Source organism: Pieris rapae, chromosome 21 (assembly GCF_905147795.1).
Source record: "Pieris rapae chromosome 21, ilPieRapa1.1, whole genome shotgun sequence".
Taxonomy (NCBI): Eukaryota; Metazoa; Arthropoda; class Insecta; order Lepidoptera; family Pieridae; genus Pieris; species Pieris rapae.
This window is the reverse complement of record NC_059529.1, coordinates 5,196,570-5,217,275: the sequence shown is the minus strand read 5'-3', so window position 1 is coordinate 5,217,275 and position 20,706 is coordinate 5,196,570. Positions and strand designations below refer to the sequence as shown.

Here is a 20,706-nt window from a genome sequence, read left to right as displayed (position 1 = left end):
CATATAGCTTATATTAAAGGTCTTGTGAACACGGAAGATGTAAAATGAAGAAATATAATATATTCTACATTAGTGTTTAGTGTGATAGTGTTATCTTCAAAACAGAAGTGGAACGTCAGACTTTGTTATCTTTGACCCCTGTCCATTGCAGTAACATACGTAATCGTTTTTATTTATTGCTTCAGAAAACTAAATTTTTGTGTTTTTTTTATTATACAGATATTATAACATAATCTGTATTAAAACATCTCTGACTTGACTAATAATAATTGCGGGGTATTATGTGTTTAAATTAAAATCAGTAAAATTAGATTTTTATAGGTAGATACAATTATACATAAAAGAGATGGAAACCATCAAATAAACTAGATTAAGAAATACATATATTAAATAAAATATGTATTTCTTCTTTGCTAATATTTTTGGTGATTATTTATATATATGTATGAATAATGACGATTGCGTTTTCCGTTAGAGGCACTTTACATAGGTGTAGTTTTTATTACACACCGTGAAGCAACTGTTGTCTTCTTTCATCACGGTGTATAACCAATATAATAGAAAGAGACAAGTGAGTACTTTAGTTTAAACAGTGCTACTTGATCTATAGTCTATCATTATTAACCTGCGCGCTGCGGTTGCAACCACGTTCATTGGGTAGAGAGATATACTATATATTTTACTTGATTATCCACTAATTAGTTAATATATTAATAATATGACGTATGTTTCAAGACTTGAATAATGACTGAGAATAATACTATTTACTATTTCTATTTTCATTTATGCATATTGTCATGGCAAAAACATCAAATTTACAAACAAAAAAAAATATAAGTTGTAGAGGTGTGAACACATTATCCTCCGATTGACCTCTGCTCAGGACGAGCGTAGTTTTTCTATTGAAACCGATCGAGGTAGAGTTCTTTTAGAAATTGTTTTTGTAACAGCCTTGCTGAGAAGCTGAGAAATTGCTGGGATGAAGGAATGGTCCAAACAATAATAATTAAACGATAATTCATTATTACATAAAAATATTTAGATTGTGCACATATAACATTTTTGTTGTAAATAGGGACTCAGAATAAAACGTAACATTTACTGAGCAGCGGTAAGACTTTTATTTAAAAAGTAATTTGAGTCTTAGTACATTCTGATAAGGCTGGCATTTCCATGTCAATCTTATACCAGCAATCGCTTTGCTTAGCGATTGTGAACCTTAAAGTGTACTATATAACGTTTATTGGTGCCACATTGACAATCGTTATCCTATGTATAAAATACGGAATGATCCAATTTCTAAGCCTTTGACATTACAATGCAAAGGCTTGGAAACAGAAAAATACAGTTAATAAGAACACCTCCCGTAGCGCCACTATGGCGATGAGGAGGGACACAAATATATAATTATTTAGTTTTTTATTCGCATTCGAGTTTGTTTTTTTTTTATTTTTGCGTTGATCCGGGCTATACGCCACTCACAGGTGGTCTATAATATAATTATATATTAAATCGTGCTAATGACTACGGAAATATATTATTTACATTTTGTTTGTAAGAATTTAATTAAGGAAGCAATAAAATGGCGCTTTGCCATTTTGGCGTTATGAAGTGTGATCCTTCAGATATGAAATTATTAATTTATACAATCTTTGTAATATTTTAGACGCTTTGGCTGAAGCTTTGTTGTATTAAAATGAGCCTCTACACAGCTATCTTATCATCATTGTATTTGTTTTATAAGATGCTTCTAACAGTTTCCTTTATCACGTTATGCTTGTATTTTTGATTTTATTGCTTTTAAAGTTTAATTGTGGGGACGATTTAAGCAAGGGAAATATTTGGAGAACTACTAGCACGATGAAAGATTAGGTAAAATCAGTGGCCTGGTAACCCTCAGGTTACCAGGGGATTATATATATGATATACCAAATTTAAAGAAAAAAAGTAATCAATAGTACTTACTAATATTTTTTTATTGTTCAAGATATTGATTATTATTTTTAGCTGGTCTTACGCTTGTCATATTTCATTTAACCTTACCTGGCTGTAAGAGATCGCTTGATATCCTTGCCATTGTAGTTATTTAAGACTTCTCATTTGGTTATTTTGCAAAGGCGTGCAAATGCGTACGTTGCTCCCAGCCCCGTACCCTTACGCTGAAAGCCAAAAATTCGACGGTGAGGCACAGAAGGCCCATCACCTAGTGGCATATTAAAAAAATAGATATTTGAGTCAAGAAAGAGTAAAGAGGCAAGGGTTGTAACGCCACGGGCTTATTAAGTGATTAATTAATAATAGCTGTGCTAAGCCGGTACAATTGGACAGTATTAAGTTGGTAGATTGTTGAAAGTGGAAAGCCTTGGCTAACGAGTTGCGAGTTTCGCTACGGCCACATGTGATTGTACGATTTGACGTCATTCTCGATAATAGACGAACGTCAATTATAAATATGAATTATATGTTGTTTTGCTAGTAATTTATTTGTCTACGTATAAGGGAGTCAAACACTAAACGGGGTTAGTTTAAGTGTGTGTATGTGTGCTATTCATACTTGGTCATGTTGGCTAAACGTCAACATAACTACCCAGGCAGCGGAGAAATATTTATTTACACATATAAAAAAAACAGGATACATAAATTATTGAAGTGAAACTTATTTAGGCCCATGAGGATAATTTTTTTACGTAACGTCACGAAGATATGCAGCGTTTTGGTCGAAGTAAAGGGAGAGAGCGATTATTGTATAACTAAATAAGTACTGGCAGGCACTAGAGGCTGATCTATGCCTATTAGATTTATCTATGACCATGAAACAGACTCAGAAATCTGAGGTCAAGACCAAAACGAGGTTGTAGCGCCACTGATTTTTTTAAGAGTAGAAATATAACTTGTAAATAATTGAACTTCAGTTAGTCATATTAACTTATTTACATAGCCGTGGGTTCACCGAACTTAATGTTTTGAGACCCCATCTCATTATACTCACTAAATATTACATGACTCTAAACTCGTTAAGAGGATGCGTTTAATATTTAAAAAGGTCTGGCACAACTTGTTTTGATACTTGCGAGTAAAATATATGATGTTCTCGCTCAAGTCAGTTGCAGCAGTTTCTTTTATCGCTGCTTAACGGTGCAGAGTATCCTGCTTTGGTATTCCTTTAATTATTACACTAATTTATTTATTTATTTTGTAATCCTACAGCTAACATAAATTATATATAATTACAAACAAATACACTGAAAATATAGCCAAAGATGGAATACATCATACATCTTAATATATATATTTCTTGTGTGCGTGTGTATGTGACTGAACTCCTCCTAAACGACTGGACCGATTTAGACGAAATTTTTTGTGTGTGTTCAAGGGGATCTGGGAATGGTTTAGATTCACAATTTTGTCCGCTTAATTAATTTTCAATTGATTAGTTTTGATGATTGATTGATTTTGGAATGTTTTACATTGGATCCGACAGACGGCGCTACCATCGCAGTGTCAAATTTTAAATAATATTCGAATTTTAATTTTAGTCTTTGTGTTATATCGTGTGTGACCATGTGCTGGATCGTTAGATATTGTCATAACATTTGTATAATAATTTTCATCAAAATGGCTTATTAAAAATTGAAATTTTGAAATTAAAGACGTGTAGACAGGACAACGCCTGTCGGATCCGCTAGTTTTACTATAAAAACGTTTAAAGCTACAAAAGGGAACAAACAAACAAAAAGTATTTAATACATTAAACTAAGTGTGATTCAATTTATTTAACTAAGCCTTATTTGGCTGTGTTGTGTGATGGTGTAAAAGTGAGGGTATGTACGTAATGGTGTGTATGTGGAGTGTGCTCATGATGCTGGTGATTTTACGCTATGGATATTCTTAATAAACTTTTTAACCACATTCCGCAATAGCCTAATCAAGTCAAGGCTTAAATAGTGGTCATTGGCTGTGCGATACAAAACTGAGTTGTATGCATAGTTATATTAGAGTTGATGTGAGGAACATCAAACAAAGCACGATGACGGTTCTTGTATGCAGGAACAAGGAAGGGCAACTTTTCTAGAAGGAAGCTTCAATTAATTTTATTTGAGATAAGGTCATGATAATGATAATTAAAAACGTAATGAAAACGGAAAAAATTTCTTTTTCCGTTTTCATTACGTTTTTATAGATATAAAAAAATATATGCCATATCGACCATTATATATGAAAAGTAGAAGATGAAATATGTTTATTGAGGTTTTAGAATTTGTTTTAAAAATTTTTTTTAATATTTCATAATCTTGCTTTAAGATTAGGGTTTTTAATTCGTCTGGGCTTTTAGTAATTTTTGTTAATTAATGATTATAATATGTTAATTTACTTCCCAACTCGTTCAATTAAATAGTAGGAAGTAGTCGCCGTAATTAAAAGAATTGTAAAGTAATAAGTTTAGATGGGAAATAAAATAACAGTTACGTAAGGTGAAGCTTTGTTACGCATTGATGCTCTTCTGAAGGTTTTACGTATACGAGGAAGTCTAAAGTAATCTTCGTTTTACTAGAACCAAAGGCAGCAACAATCTGATAGAAATCCCGGGTCCTTACTTAAGTCACGTAGAGTGCCTCCAACTCTATCTACCTTAGGCTAGGTGTTGTGTGGAGTCTGTTGCCGCATTTAGAAGCCCATATGGTCCGTTGTGCATTGATGGAGCCAATCTAGCTCCTTCCAGTAGCTCATAAGTTTCCTTTTTTTTTTTTTTTTTTATAGAACAGGGGGCAAACGGGCAGGAGGCTCACCTGATGTTAAGTGATACCGCCGCCCATGGACACCCTCAATGCCAGAGGGCTCGCGAGTGCGTTGCTGGCCTTTTAAGAATTGGTACGCTCTTTTCTTGAAGGACCCTAAGTTGAATTGGTTTGGAAATACTTCAGTTGGCAGCTGGTTCCACAGAGTGGTGGTGCGCGGCAAAAACTGCCTGGAAAAACGCGCAGTTGTGGAACGGCCGACGTCGAGGTGATACGGGTGGAATTTCGTATTCTGCCTCGACGTCCGATGATGAAATTCAGCTGCAGGTATTAATCCGAACAACTCCTCTGAACACTCTCCATGGTAAATGCGGTAGAAGATGCAGAGAGACCCCACATCTCTACGCAACGCCAAAGGATCAAGCCGCTTGGAGAGATTTTGGTCGTCAACGATTCGAACCGCTCTTCGTTGAATACGGTCAAGTGGAAGAAGCTGGTACTGGGGAGCACCCGCCCAAAGGTGGGAACAGTACTCCATGTGGGGCCGAATTTGAGCTTTATATAGTTGCAAGCGGTGGCCCGGAGTGAAGTACCGTCTCGCCCTGCTGAGCACACCGAGCTTTTTGGAGGCTAATTTTGCCTTTCCCTCCAAGTGACCGCGAAACTGAACGTCGTTCGATATGTCAACGCCAAGTATTCCAATGCTGGCTGTGGCTTTAAGGAGAGTGTTTTCGAAAAGAGGAGTAGCGACAAAGGGTGTTTTTTTAGCGGAAAACGCGCAAACTTGTGTCTTTTTGGGGTTAAATTGGACTAGGTTTAGTCTGCCCCAGTCAGAGACTCCACGTAGTAGGGTTTCTACTTCAGACACAAGTTTGTTCCGGTACTCATCGACATCTGCCCGAGAAATACTTGCCCGGCCAGTGTAAAGAGTGTCCCCAGTGCTGTCATCCGCATAGCAGTGAATGTTGCTAAGTTGCAACATATCATTGATATGCAGAAGAAACAGGGTCGGGGATAAAACACAGCCTTGTGGGACCCCAGCGTTCACGGGTTTAAGGTCGGAACATGCTCCGTCGATGACGACCTTGATGCTCCGATCGGCCAGAAAGCTGGAGATCCAATCGCATAATTTCTCGGGAAGCCCATAGGCTGGAAGCTTCGAGAGCAGTGCTCTGTGCCACACCTGATCGAAGGCTTTCGCTATGTCCAAACTAACCGCTAGAGCCTCCCCCTTGGACTCAATTGCCTCCGCCCATCTATGCGTAAGGTATACAAGAAGGTCACCAGCCGAACGACCACGACGAAAGCCGTACTGAGAGTCACTAATCAGCTGGTGGCCCTCCAGATACTCCAGGAGCTGGCAATTAATAATGGATTCCATTATTTTGGAGAACAAGGAGGTTATCGCTATTGGGCGATAGTTGGACGGATCGGAGCGATCGCCTTTTTTAGGGATCGGATGTATCGATGCGATCTTCCAGCACTCCGGGACAGTGCCAAGCGAGTACAGGTAACGGAAAAGGCGCGTTAAGACCGGAGCCAACTCAGGAGCACAAGTACGCAGCACAATTGGAGGAATACCTGGATACATACAACAAAGATAGGTTTATGAAGATGACTAAATGGTATTTGCGGAACTCAATTATTCCCTTGTCGAGTTATAAGTTTTGTTAAATAAGTATCTTTCTATGGAATAGACATTTAAATTTTAGTAACACTATTTATTGAAGTTATACTTTTGGCGCGATGGAGAAAAATAATGAGAGTGAATTTTTACGATACGCGTTCACACCGACACCTAAATTCGACATCGTAAAGTTAGTTCTAGGTGGCATGAAAACCGATAATAAGTATGTTCAAGTTGTATATTCTAGTATTTATATATGTAGAACACGTGTTTCGTAACAGTACAATTAAACCGTGTGAATAAATAAATATAGTTTCAGTGTTTTTATTAAATCAATTTCATATACGACCGTGATTTTTTCGTTTTTTTTTATTTCATATATAAATAAACTTTTTTGAACTAGATAATGCATTATAATACAACTCAATTAATAAAATACCTTTTTTCTACTGTTAGTGTCGTTTTTACGTCAAAGAAATATAACTTCTAACGTGTGTACATAAGTACACACATGTGTTTTTTCGATTAAAAATTTCGCAGCTTGGTACCACAACCGCCTGGTAAATAAAAAAATGTTAATATTGGGTCATTGTTTTCAAGCCTTCAAGTTTCCTCTTCCTTGTTCTAGCCACAATACCTGGTCCATTTAAAACTGAAGCCGCTCGCTTTTGTTCAAATACTGTACTACTTCTTTCAATTTGTGTCACAGTTATATTAATAACACGTCATTTTATTGTTTATTTACATTTTTATTGCTAGCCCTAGTTTTGTGTTAATAGCATTTATTTAAATAAATAGTAAAGGTTTTTGGTGAATACATAAAAATAAAGTGATAGTTGAGAATTGGTAGTTTCGTCTTTGTCGTTAGTATTGTCTTATTAACATAACTTTTACACATTTAAAGAAAAACACCTTTTTAACGGATCAAAGTTATATATTATTGTAAACTTATAATTATTTAAACATACCAACTCCGTGGAAATAAATACAGATAATACAACATTTTCTACAGCTGTGATACTTTTTTCACAGTTAACACCTTTTGTCTTCAGACACCGTGACCATGCACGCTGTAAAGCACGCGAAACGACGGTTAAATTTAAAATTAAGTTTACAATAATACATACCTTTAATCCGTTAAAAAGAGTTTCTAACTTGTTGATTAATTCGCAATAGAGGAAAACTTTGATGAACTATGTTGAGCCGACTAGCCTCCTTCAAAAAAACAGCGTATCAATTCTTAGAAGGCCCCTGCGACTTGCGAGCCCTCAGGTATTGAGTGTCCATGGGCGGCGTTGGTTCTATAAAAAATACTAATTTTATTTGACCTCAGACACTTACTAGACACGGTATTTTATAATTATAAGTTGAAGAATTAATAATTTATTTCATTTTAAAATACAAGAACACACATTTTTATAGTCGCAACTTAAAAACTAATTTTGCTGCCTTTAAGAAAAATATTTAAAAAGATAATACACTTGTTTCGGTGAACCGTCAAATGCACGTACAAAATTCCAGTTAGCAACTGAGTCGCCTAAAGTACTTATACTGAGAATACTGTTCCTACTGCCTCGCAAACAATTAAAGGTCTCGATACGGCACTTTCTGATGTGCAGTACCATCCCAGAGTAGGTGATGTTAGCGATATAAGTGATTATTTCAAGGAAAGGGTTTTAAAAGGCCGCTCAACAAACTACTAAAGAATCACTAAGAAGTATATGTACCTGCGGCGTCTTTGACCTTTTCAAATGTATAAAACACTAATATAATAATTATAATAAAAAAATCAGTTGCGCTACAACCTCTTTAAGATCTTGGCCTCAGATTTCTGAATGTTTCATGATCATTTTTTTAATCTAATAGGCAAATAGGTGATCAATCTCCAGTGTCTGACACACACCGTCCAATTTTTGGGTCTCAGAGTTCAGACATATCGGTTTCCTCACGATGTTTTCCTTCACCGTTCGAGCAAGTGTTAAATATAAATAATTATAGTAATTTATTGAAATTTCCAACGTTTTAATTTCAACCCCAATATAGCGGCTTACGGGTGCATTATATCAAAGAGGCTCCCGAAAATTTATACGCTTTTTTATCTGAAGAATTTTGTAAGCAGAGCGGCTTTCATTTCGCTGGAAAGCGCAATTTTCCCCATTCTATGGCCGCCCAGCGAAATCGTTAACGTATGCCGGCGCGCCCATTTCCTAATAGCTCTTTTGCGTGAGCTGAAAATGCAGACTATAACATTATTTTTAGTGTTGTCTCTCAATAAATTACTAATACAAATAAACGGCGTATTTTTATTATATTTATGATTTATAAAGAATATTATTGGACGCTTTAAATTCGAGTAGCAATTTTGATTTCAATGTTGAGGTTTTTGTATTACTCAATTAAATATCAACATTACTTACCAAGCAAGTTAACATTATATTTTTGTATTATATTATACTTATAGTACGCGGGGCCTGTATAACATTTGATTTTTTTTAATGTTGGCAAATTGTTTTATTACAAAAAAAAGTATGATCTTTTATCTTGTAAGAGGTGTTCTTGGGACCTTATTTATGGTTGGATACTCCCTGAGCAATCCCGTAAATACATTGAATACCCTGTTTTCTCCAACAGTAGTTGTATGTGTGTATTTCAGTAGTAACAAATGAAGTCGGATATTTTTTTTAATTTAAAATTTATTAGTTTCGAAACATAATATATTGAAGAAAATATAATGAATCAAGTAAGAATATCAAACTGGCTATTTAGCAAAAGCGTGATTTTATGCGTAATCAAAACCGCAGTTAATATTAAAATATCTCATTTCCGTGTTTGTGGATCACGTACGTGTTTTGATCACATCGCAACAGTGTAAAAACAAATACATTGTAATACATACTACATTTAATGACCGCGTACTCAGCACTAGCACTTGGTGATACAAAGACAATGAAAAGGTGCGCGGAAATATGTGTCCAATACATATAAACTATGATGGTTCAAATTTTGTACAGTTTTGTCGGTTAATTAATTTTTACATTTTGGTAGAGAAACAAAACACAGATTGTTCAAATACGTACAGTTATTAAGGTGGCATCGAATTTTCGCTAGATGTGAATATTCGCGATAATATTTGTGATCAAAAACCTGGGAGGATTCGCGATTCGCCTGTGCTGTGTTGCAGTCAAAATGGCGTTCGAAGAGGTGGTGGCGACTGACTTGTAATGTAACATTCAAAGGTATTCGACTGCTCATATCGAGCGAATATTCAATGTCAGTCGCCACCTTGTCACACTAAACAACATTTGAAAACCTGAAGTCCAATTACATTTGTACACAGAATTTTAGTGGCATCTTCAGTGCTGGCTTACTAAATATTATGTATATACATGCAGTAGGTATATAATATACATGTATTAAAGTTAATGGCAAAAAAAATATTTTTTAATGAGACAATTATCAGCAATAATGTTGAATTTTTTATTGCTTTCATGAGATTTCAAACTTATAATTTGTAGACGAAATACTGTATAAGTTGAAAAATATAAAACAAGCGTACATTTTATTATAAATATTCGTCAACAGTTTTCTCAAATGGCCAGGCTATAAAACACCGTTACTTTCAAAATTATCAACTCGAAACGCCTTCTGAACTTGCTTACGGTCGTTTTGACGCAGATTTGCTCTTTGAAAATACGAAACACAAAGTGGAATAAAGTAAATTACAGCAAGCGATAATATTTCGAGGAAAAAATAAGCCGTCGACACCCTCGGGATTAGTTTCGTCTTACCAAATTGGGATACGGAGGCTGTGAATTTGTCTTTTTGTGTTGAAGTGAGAAAACATTTCTGATTGAAACTCCTTTTCTTAATAGAAAACTTTGTATAATACCCGCACTTTTCACCTTCGTTGCATTGACATTTTTTAATAGAATTACAAATGGGTTGGACTTTGAAATCATATACACGAATTTGATGATACTGATTATGTAGGTGTGTCGGGGGACCTTGATTGGAACACCTCCAAGTGATTTTCGCTGCAGAAGTTAAATCTAAGTACTTACATATTTAAAAAAAATGCTTTAACTATAAAATTTAATGATTACGAAATACTCGAAAAATCTAAAAAATCGATTCTTTTTATGTATCGTTTTTCATGCTTTAAAAACAATCGATTAATTAAAAATCTTATAACCATTAGAAATGTAAAAAAATCTTCTGTTAACGAATTTCAATACATTACATAAATATAAAAAAAAATGTTTTTCTAATTCTTAGACGCAACTCCTGCAGCGAAAATCACTAAGAGGTGTTCCACTTAATCAGTATCATTAAATTCGTGTATATGATTTCTAAGTCGTTAAATATATTTTTATATTGTAGGAATGTATAGGTAGGAACTCTGGGCTAACGCATAAAGCCTCCAGCGAAAAAGGCCTAAGCTACCTCAGTTGCTCGCTTAACAGTACAAGGCGTTAAGTCATACCTGAATATAGTATTTGTTTTATAAAAGTTGGTTAACTATTCATCAGAACCATATAGCTATGCTAACTGCATTTCGCCCTAATATGATGATTATACCAACATAATATGGAACACTCTAATATACTACCCGATAGAAATTTTCCAATTTTCGCGAATAGATACCTCCATCAGTGTTGAGCAAACCTTACTTAAGGAATAAATTTAAGAAAATACTCGAATTCGTCAAATTTTTATTTATATAGATTAAGAAATGTGTGTCATATTCTAATCCTGTATCATAGTGGTTCGAAAATAGTGCTGGCATCGCCAAGAGTTTTTGTGAAATGCATTCCGATATTTCTTTACAAATGTATAACTTAAGGACCTATCCCGTCGCCAAACTCCAAAAAAGGACATTTACATAACTAATTGATATTCTGGGCGGGCTCAGTACTCCAGCTCTTCATTGCGCACCGCATTGACACAGCAATTTTTGCTGGGATAGGGCCTTAAACAAAATACAATAATGCAACGTCAACTCGGGTCATTCATACCGTTCACTTGTTAATTGTATTCGAGCAATGGTGAAAGTTGGCCGAGCCCTCGAAATGACTCATATTTCAATAAACAATATTTACATGTAAATTAGGACAAAGTTAATAAGTCAAGTTTCTCTTGGCCCTTTGCTTTCTCGTTGGTTTTTTTAAACTAGCTGATTGGCGTTGAATCTACGGTTAGCGAGCCTGTGGCCAATTATTGTTATTTTTCTTTACTTCTTCATGGAAAATTAAGTTTAACCTAATAATGATTTTTAACGTAATAAAGTGCCAAATAAGTTTACTTACAGTGTCTATTAAAGAGAAAGAAAGTCTTCTTCAGTTCTATTTTTTTCACCCAATGTTTGGCACTTAATACTAACGTGTAAGTAATACTAAGTTCAAATGGTTTTGTCCTTTTCAGTCTTCTCACTAAGCACGTGTTGTTAAGGAGTTGAATAGCCTCCATATTCACGTGATTGTGAAGCCCCATGTAAAAAATTGTTAAATGATGTTATTTTTCAGCGCTTGGCATGCTTATTAATATTTTCATCAGTTAATATCCGCGAAATAATTCCTCTAGACTGCCTAGAATATTTCAAGGACACTACTTCAATCCTTTGGGTAAACAGCATGTAGCACCACGATGTATTAAATTGTTAAGCCATGGTTATAAAACTATTTTACACCAGAAGTTATAGATCACTTCCGGGTAATGCTTTCAAGGAGATGGTGATTAAATTTTTAAAAGCAAGGTGCCTTTATAGCGTGGGAGAGTAGGTATTTGGATAAGTTTTTACAACAGTTATAATTAACTTAACTGTTATAATTATTATGACATGATAATTAATATGACATTGACATGCCTATCTCCTATATCTTCGCAAATAAATGGTTATTATTTAAAAGTACACCTTATATTCATACCTATGGCTATATTATCTAGGCACTTATGTTTAAAATTTATAGCATAAATTTTCTTTTAGGACAAGTATATTAAACGTTTCGTAATGCTATTTAAAACAGCTGTGAACCCTTGTGAGGCAAATGTCATCGGGTGACCTATTTAGGCCAATTGCAAATGGTAATAATGTGTAACTTTCTTTTAACTACTGAATTAATGAACTCTAACCACATTTCAACATTGTGCGCTAAATAGAGTTTTGAAAGTAGTCTGAGTCATTAGTTAACGAAATTATGTCGATACCTACTTTTAGTAAATACAAGCGTACATTTAGAAATCCAAAAGGATTATAAAAATTATAGATTGAAAATCTGTTCTTTAAAAAAATGAACTCGTTTACTCTTTGTTTAAAATTCGTGTAGATTGCCTGCCCGCTCTAATTAGTTAGAGGAAATATGCAAAACGAATGCGTCTCAAAGTCAGGACTGTCAGACGTCTGCGGGCGAGCACGCACCTACGTATACCTGGCGTCGCGATGCGCACCTCCGCTTCACCTCACGGAAATGGCCAAGCAGGTAGCCAGGCTCGCGTATTGTCGGCCCGTCAGTGCGCGCGTTCACTCGCCGCCGGTGGTAGTGTCCGAGGTGCGCGCACGCACGTCGCTTTAGTGAGCATGGTGTCTACGCCGTTGTGAAGTGTCATCGCTGTGTGTGTCTATACAAAAACAATGTCCTGTGAAAGGAGAATAAAGGCTGCCCGTTTCCTCGCCCTCCGGTGAGTCCGAACACTTCCTGCCAAGACGCTTCTTTACAAATGAGATACCGCCGTCTCACTTGCACGCGGGTACGGGTACCTGCAATCATATGCTTTGTGTTTGTGTTAATTCTGAAAAGTGCAAACAATAGATATCGTTACAAAATAATAGCGATTGTTTCGCTAATCGCGAAGACGTTTGAGGAAGCGTGTAATAGTGTTATTAAATCTGCAGGGATTTACTGCATTAATTTACAATGAGTTTCCAGTTGGTTTACGTTTTCAAGTACAAAACCATTAGTACGCGACCTTGATAAAGTTATGAAATCGGTATCCAAGCGAGCACATGCTTGACGAAAAGCGTGGTCATGAATTTGATATAGCTGTGTCTTGGCAGTCCCTTTGTTGGATATCATCTGGTATGTAGGAGATTGTAATAAGACAAGTGGTTCTGCTACAGATGTGGGGCGCTCCCCGCCTCGCCTCCCGGCCTTGAAAGGCTCTTGACCAGGCCAGTGCCGCCGATGTCGTATTTATTGCAATCTCCACGATCCGTACCGGCGAGGTTATTGACGCCTCGAGACAACTATTCAATCCTCATGGGAACTCGTAACAAATAGATTCGACATCACTCTAATGCCTGTCGCCTTGAGTGCGATCGTTCTCACAAAGATATAACCACAATGCCTTACGTCACTGCAAAGCTAGTTTCCGCCTTTAAAGTTTTGTTACCGATGTGAGTCAGCAATCTATAGAAACAAAGTATTTGAATTAACCATGCGGAGTGCAATGTCCTTATTGTAACCACTTATTAATTTTTTGTCTTGTATTAAGTTGATATTCACATTCTCAGCCAAAGTTATAAATACACTCGTCTGGCGAGAACTGTAGGATCGATGAACAACCCAGCCCTAGGTGAAGGTCGGCAGTTGTTCGCCCTTTGAAGCTCATTGACAAGTATATTTCATCAATAGTTTGCGATGGATATTGAGCGGCGATGTATCTAAAAGCACCATAACTTTGTGTACTTTATAGCAGTGGGTATTGATTTTATGTGACCCAGTGTAGTAACCATATGGCGTCAGATCCACACTTTACAAAATGAGGCCGGCATATGTTGCCGCTTTCACTCCCTGCATCACAATCGTTGTTACGTAGTATTCAAAGTTTCAGACTTAATCGCAAACAAATCAATGTTTCCTTTGAATCACTATCAATATTAACTATTGACATGCTGTGTTCACAATGAAAGTTGGAATTTCCTTATACAAGTTTATTTACTATTCCGATCGTGTATTTGATAGATTTATATTTTTGTTAGAATTCAATGGTCTTTTAAATAAATCTGATGGCTTTAAGTAGTATGTAAAATAATGATTTTGCTTAGTTATATTTTCTAATGTGATTAGCCGGGCATGCGTGTGTTTATTACAATCGGGGGTGGATTTTTTGTTCACAGCAGCTGGTTAACCCCCAGTAGTGACTCACGTCCTGTATATCTAACCCAGGGTGCGTGTCATTGACCCCACTCGCAGCCCTATACGCCACCATACTTTGCCCTTTGTCTATTATGCTATCAGGATCCGTTAGCCCTTTATCTCAATTCTCTATGGTCCATTGCAAAAATCGATTGAATCTTTTTGATTTGACATTTTATTTGGCTTTTATTAGTTTTAAACTTTCAAAAAAGAATATCTTTCTGTTGCAATTCACGACCGAAACCTATTTATGAATAGATAGATCTTTAGTACGAAATATAACTGGTTTACTTTACAATACGCCATACATAATGAAGAATGTAAAGTTTTACGTTCTGCTCGGCACTCGGCCCATCCGACCACTGCGGTACCGGTTTCCAGCGCAGACTCACAAAGAAAACGAACAAAACAATCACTTTTTTTTTTACAAACGTGCCACAACATGAAAGGATTCCAAGTTTAGTATATTGACTACATCTTCATAAAACTATAGGTTAGATTGTTCTGTTTTGTTAGAAGCATTATAATAGTTATTTTCAAAAGGCCAATAGAATTGTGTGTTTTAGTTTATTTTAGAATTTCAAGTATTGCTAAAAGTACCATGATTGTGTTTTTAAGGCTAGTATTCCCAATTTGCTGTAGCTGTCTGATGTGCTGTAACCTAGGTTTCCTTAGATTTCTATATCATTGGTTTTTTTTTATTAGACAATTAAGTCAAAGGCGACTTTTTGGGCCTAAGGCTGGTCTCATGATTTTCTCCACTTCTACGTGTTAAGTGCGCATATAGAAAGTCTTGATCGAAGCGTTCCTCAGGGATAAGAGTCGGGACACTGAAGGCACTAGGCAAAAAAATATATACTCCCTCGACTATAAAAGTTGTCTTCGTCTACATCTGTTTTGAGGAAGTAAGTGGCAGTATAATTTGTGGGCATTGTCAATTCTATCAATGGTGTACTCGTTTTAATAGTTACTATATAAAAACATGTGATAAGCACTATACATTATTCGATTTAGTTTAAACATTTTCTTTATAATCCTCCGTTGAATGTGCCTTAACGTTAGGCGAGTGACGACTAAGGTAAATAGTAGATGAATTATTCATGTCTGCAGAGCGCTTCGTCCCGAAATCAGACACAGGTATTCCAGGACTGCCATTATCATTTACGGTGTGAATACAAGGGGAATATAGGATTTCAATTTAATAAGAAAATTTCAAAAGTTGAAATATATATAGCCAAGACTAAATTGTCTAACGTGGAAGAATAATTTATGACACAGAGCTAGGTATCGTCTCTGTATCTGTGGGTTAGTGTAGGCGAAACTGTATGATGGCGATCAAAATGAACGTGCAGTATTAATAGTATCTTTAGGTTAGGTTATAAAAAGCGAATAGTAAATATAGAAATACATTTAAAGAAAACACTTTTTCAACGGATTGAAGCTATGTATTATTATAATCTTATAATTATTTACTTAGTTTATTTTTGGTCTCCGTGACCACGCACGCTGTCAAGCACGCGACAAGTCGGAAAATTTTAAAATTATGTAAAATAATTATAAGTTTATACATATATAGCTTCAATCCGTTTTCAAAGTGTTTTCTTTAAATGTGTAAAAGTTATGTTAATAAAAGACAATATAGAAATACTGTCAAAATCTGGTATAACGACAGCGAAGGGACTATTCATATTTGGTGGTAAAACCGATAGTCGTAACAGCCGATGACGCTGTTATTAAGAACCTAATACAATAGAATTCAGCCGGGACCTTTGATTTTGGTTAATATTACCGGAATGTATATCTATGTCGTCGTAAACGGTTTTGACTGTATATTATATTTATGTTATTATATTATATGTTTCTTTAACAGTTGAGAATACTAGTTAAGGAGTATTTTTATATCAGATCTACGATGAAACTTATAGTAGACTATCGAATTTCCTTTAAGAAATCCAACTTAGATTGTTCGGGGATTTTACACTCGAGAACTTAGTGTAGTAGAAGGCCCTCTTGTCGCTCACATCATGTACAGTTTGGATCCACTCTTTTTATCATGATGAATATTAAAATTGTTAAGTAAGATGTAATAAGTACGGGTACAAGTAACTAAATATTGTCTGTTGATGTTTCTTGACGCCAACCAAAGTCCGCGTGGTAGTTTGGCCCGATGAAGTGCGTCAATGTTGACCAACTAAATTAGTAAAGTGATAACTTTATCTCAATGATTATGAACGTTATTGTTATTTAATTAATTTCTTCTTAATACTAACGCCTCATACAAGTCATGTGAAAAAAGTATCCATAAATGCTGAAAGTAGCTATTGGACTATGTTAAATATAAGAGTGATTTATATGTATTTAACAGTTTCAAGTTGCGTTAAAAATTAAAAAAAATACATTGTTGCATACGCAAACAAACGGATAATACAGCATTGCGTTAAAGCCTACTCAAACAATAACCAGGCGCGGAGGTCATGTTTAAATTGTTTTTACCTTCGGCTCGTTGTTATAACCTATTGTGCGCCAATGTTCAGTCAAACACTCAATGACCCAGTTTCTCCTTCACACTGACAAAGTTTTATTTCCTCGTTTGAATTATTTTTCAACAATTTTCGCAACTGAATGCAACTTGAATCAATTTGCTTGAATCCTTTGTTAACGCTGGGTTGTCTTTGTCAATCTAATGAAGAATGGCGACGTACAAGTTAATGTTATCTGTCTGTTGTCTGTGATACTAGGTCCTCACTGTGTATACGGAATAATTGAGGGAGGTAAAGTAGAGGCATGTATAAATACTGTCACGTGATTAAACAATCATAATAGATTCTCAATGACCAGTGGGCAGGAAAAGGAGATGACGGACCACCGGAAACTTAAGAAATAGAAGTGCGGGAATGTAGTTTCAAAGATGAGAGGCTTGTATAAGCAGTTTGGTCGTGTCGAATTAAATTTGATAATATTAAATTGCAGTATCTTCTCGAATTTAGGCTACTATTTTACTTTGGTAGTGTTATATTAAGAAGCGATGATACAGTCTCATATCAAAATCGTTAAATAAACGATGATTTTGAATTAATTAAAGTTGTGTTGGTATAAGGGTCCAAATATATATGTCGTGCTTGAGCATTTTAATAGCCTTTTTAACTGTATATTAATTACAATATTTTGGCTTATTTACTGAGTAACATGAAGGGAATATTATTAGGCATATTTTGGCATAATGTGAATCAGTTTTATCTAGGTAATCTTAAATTTTCGTGACACCTTTTAGGCTGAGGCGTGGCAGCGAAAGCAGCACTCCCTTGACACGCTACGGCGTTTGCGCATTGCAGTCAAGGCTCGCCACCAGCGCAGGCGCATTACATAAATATTACCTATTACTCATATCATAACATGAGCTATCATCACGCGTACGGTATGTTAGGAATTCATCACAATGATGTTTATACTTTTGTGACTCGTCAGTTGCCTTTTGAGAAGATTGTATTGATTCTTTATTTAATACAATTCCTTTTAAGGAAGTCTTAATATATACATTGGCCGTATTCTGATCTTATTTCGTATACAAAGAGTTAGTAAAACTGCTGCAACAATAGTCTACGGGCATTCGAAAACATTTTTTTTTTATTCTGAGTTATAAACTAAGATTATTCTTAAACTTAATTTAATGTTAACCCTTGACATGAATGAGTTCATTATTAATATTCCTGTTTAGATCTTTTAACAGTTTTCCATGGAGATGTTCATAATTGCTCGGGCCAAGGCCGAAAATGCAGTTACTGACAAGAGATACGCTCAAAAGACCTCCATTTACTCGCTATACACGTCTTGCATTTATAATTTAAATGCTTACTTTTAAAATAATTATGTCAGGCTTGTGATGCGGGCTTACAGTGGATAATGATGTTTGATTTAAAAAATATATGATTAAATAATTTACCAATACAAGGACTTGGTGCGAACGTCGAAACATTTTTGATTTCTCTCACATTTTTAGGGCACCGCACACAAATTTGAATTCGTGTATGCGGTGATGTTAGTTATTTCGATTATGTATTTGCGTGTTGTTCCCACGAAAATGTAAGTGCGTGCTCCTATTTCACCATGCCTCCTGCGGATAGAGGAAAAATCTTTGTTTTTAATTTACTATTATTAATTACTTAAAAAGTCGTGTGGAACATGGTGTAATGGTTGCAGCCCCTTACAAACATTGTGTAAAAAATCTTAGATATTAAAGACAGTTCTCTTCTTTGATTTGACAACTGGCAGTAAATGTAAAATTTCAGGCATTTAATATATCTTTATTGACGTTCATAAGTGTAGATACACTTGTGTTACCTACATGAATAAATAATTTTGAATTCGATTTGGATCTATAACTCTTTTTTTCAGCAATTCCAAAATGAGCGTTTGGAAAGGAAATATCCATAAGTAACGGGTTTTGGAATAAATTAAATTAAATATGCCTCTGCAAGTATGTAATGTTGTATGTTTTTGTGAATACATAATAATTTTGATAGGCATTAGTGGAAATGCAGACAGGTATGACGGGATTTGAAGATCTTTGACAAAAAAGGCACACAGATACCTAAAAATAATAAGATGATATAAATGTCTTCTAAGTGTTCTGTGTATCTGAAATATTATATAATATATATTACATTCCTTAGCCATATTTTTTTCTATCGGAGTAATTATCTATATATAGTATTAATACTAAACATACAATCATTGACAAAACATATACTAGTACACATGTGTATTATTCATTAGTTAGTATTAATTGCACAGTTCGCGAAAATAACTTTGTAGGTCCGTTCAGGGCCAGGGAAACCGCTAAGTAGGTTTTTCCTTGACACAAGGCTCTGTTGTAATGTAGCAACTGATACAAGGTTGCAGCGACACGCCCTAGCGATTATTTAATTGTTATTAAAAAGGGACACTTCGAACAGATAATGACGTTGTCAGAGTTCAAGCGGCTGTCAGATGTCATATCGCGTAAGGACAGCGATCTTTCACAGAAATTAATTTTTCTGATTCACTTTGTATGAAGGTTAAATGTGAGTATTGCGTTAACGAAAGAAAGGGCTGTTACCACGAAGACATCCCTAAGTTTAATTCGGAAAGTTTAGTAATCCCGTTAACCAATCGCATTTGGGTAATTTTTATTTTTGATGTTAAGTCCTTTGGCGCTTTAGGAAGAAATTACTATCATCATTACACCGACTGAAACATGTAGGACAATTCTGTCACGTATTACAGCGTCACGAAAAATCCACACCCCGAATTTTTTTAAAAAGATTTTTATGTTACGCTAAATAATTACTTCTAACGCGTGTAGTAAGTACCTACACACGCGTTTTTTTTGCAAAAGACATCGTAGAGGTAAATTTTAACTTAACAGAAGACTAATAAGTAATTAAAGTGAAACCTAATATACTAAAAAGAATGTTACATAAGAAAGTATCCGATTACACTACGTAGTCTCTAGACTAGATTTTAATTGTACTTATTAAATTTTGTATTGTTTACAAAACAAAAAATTACGCGATTCGTAACATGTCTGAGTTTGAGTATCTGTGTTGGTGCTTGTCTGTGTGTGTCCCAAGTAATGTTTTAATTATTATCAAGCTATGTGAGAAGGATTAGTAAAGTTCACACGAGTTGCCCGTACGCGTCGTTTAAGCTCATAGTCATCAATATTAATCGAAACATCGTAAGTAAAATCATACCGGGGCTTATCAATGAGATTACAAAGTTTGTTCAACTCGCGAATTAGTTTGAGATAAAGGATTTAGGGCGCCGCTTACATATATCTGACGTTCTATATATGGGTTGGTTATATATGCAATATTACTAGTATATACTCTTCATACTAAATGTCGTGATGGTGTTGCATTGCCTGCCTGCAAGTCTTAGCGCCTAGAATTAGGCCTTCTTCGTCTTTTTCTTACGGTTTCTACTTCCAAAATCTTCTCACCTTCACAGATGTCTTATTAAAAGTCTATTTATGGTGCTACAAACCTTTCCTATAAGTCTGAGTCATGTCACTTCGATTCACCCGTCTACTACTAGATTCTCCAAGTTCCATACCTCTCCCTGCTGTATCAAAAGATTAAGAGAAGAAAGATTTTGAAATGCCAAAAGAAAACGAGTTGTGCCGGGTTATTTACAATTTTTGAATATAATTACAATTATTTATTAATTTCTC

At 35.3% G+C, this 20,706-nt stretch overlaps 1 protein-coding gene across 4 annotated transcripts in view; it reads left to right on the top strand.

Moving 5' to 3' along the window:
* LOC110999181 (protein gustavus) overlaps positions 1-20,706 on the top strand; it is an 80,702-nt gene that overhangs the window by 39,653 nt on the left and 20,343 nt on the right. The window contains exon 1 of one of the 4 annotated variants that reach the window (XM_045632789.1): positions 12,853-13,038. The exons of the other annotated variants lie outside the window; for them this stretch is intronic. Within the exon in view, the coding sequence (XP_045488745.1) occupies positions 12,992-13,038 (47 nt within the window). The 5' untranslated portion in view covers positions 12,853-12,991. Of the gene's footprint in view, positions 1-12,852; positions 13,039-20,706 lie in introns of those variants that run through there. 4 annotated transcript variants of the gene reach the window in all.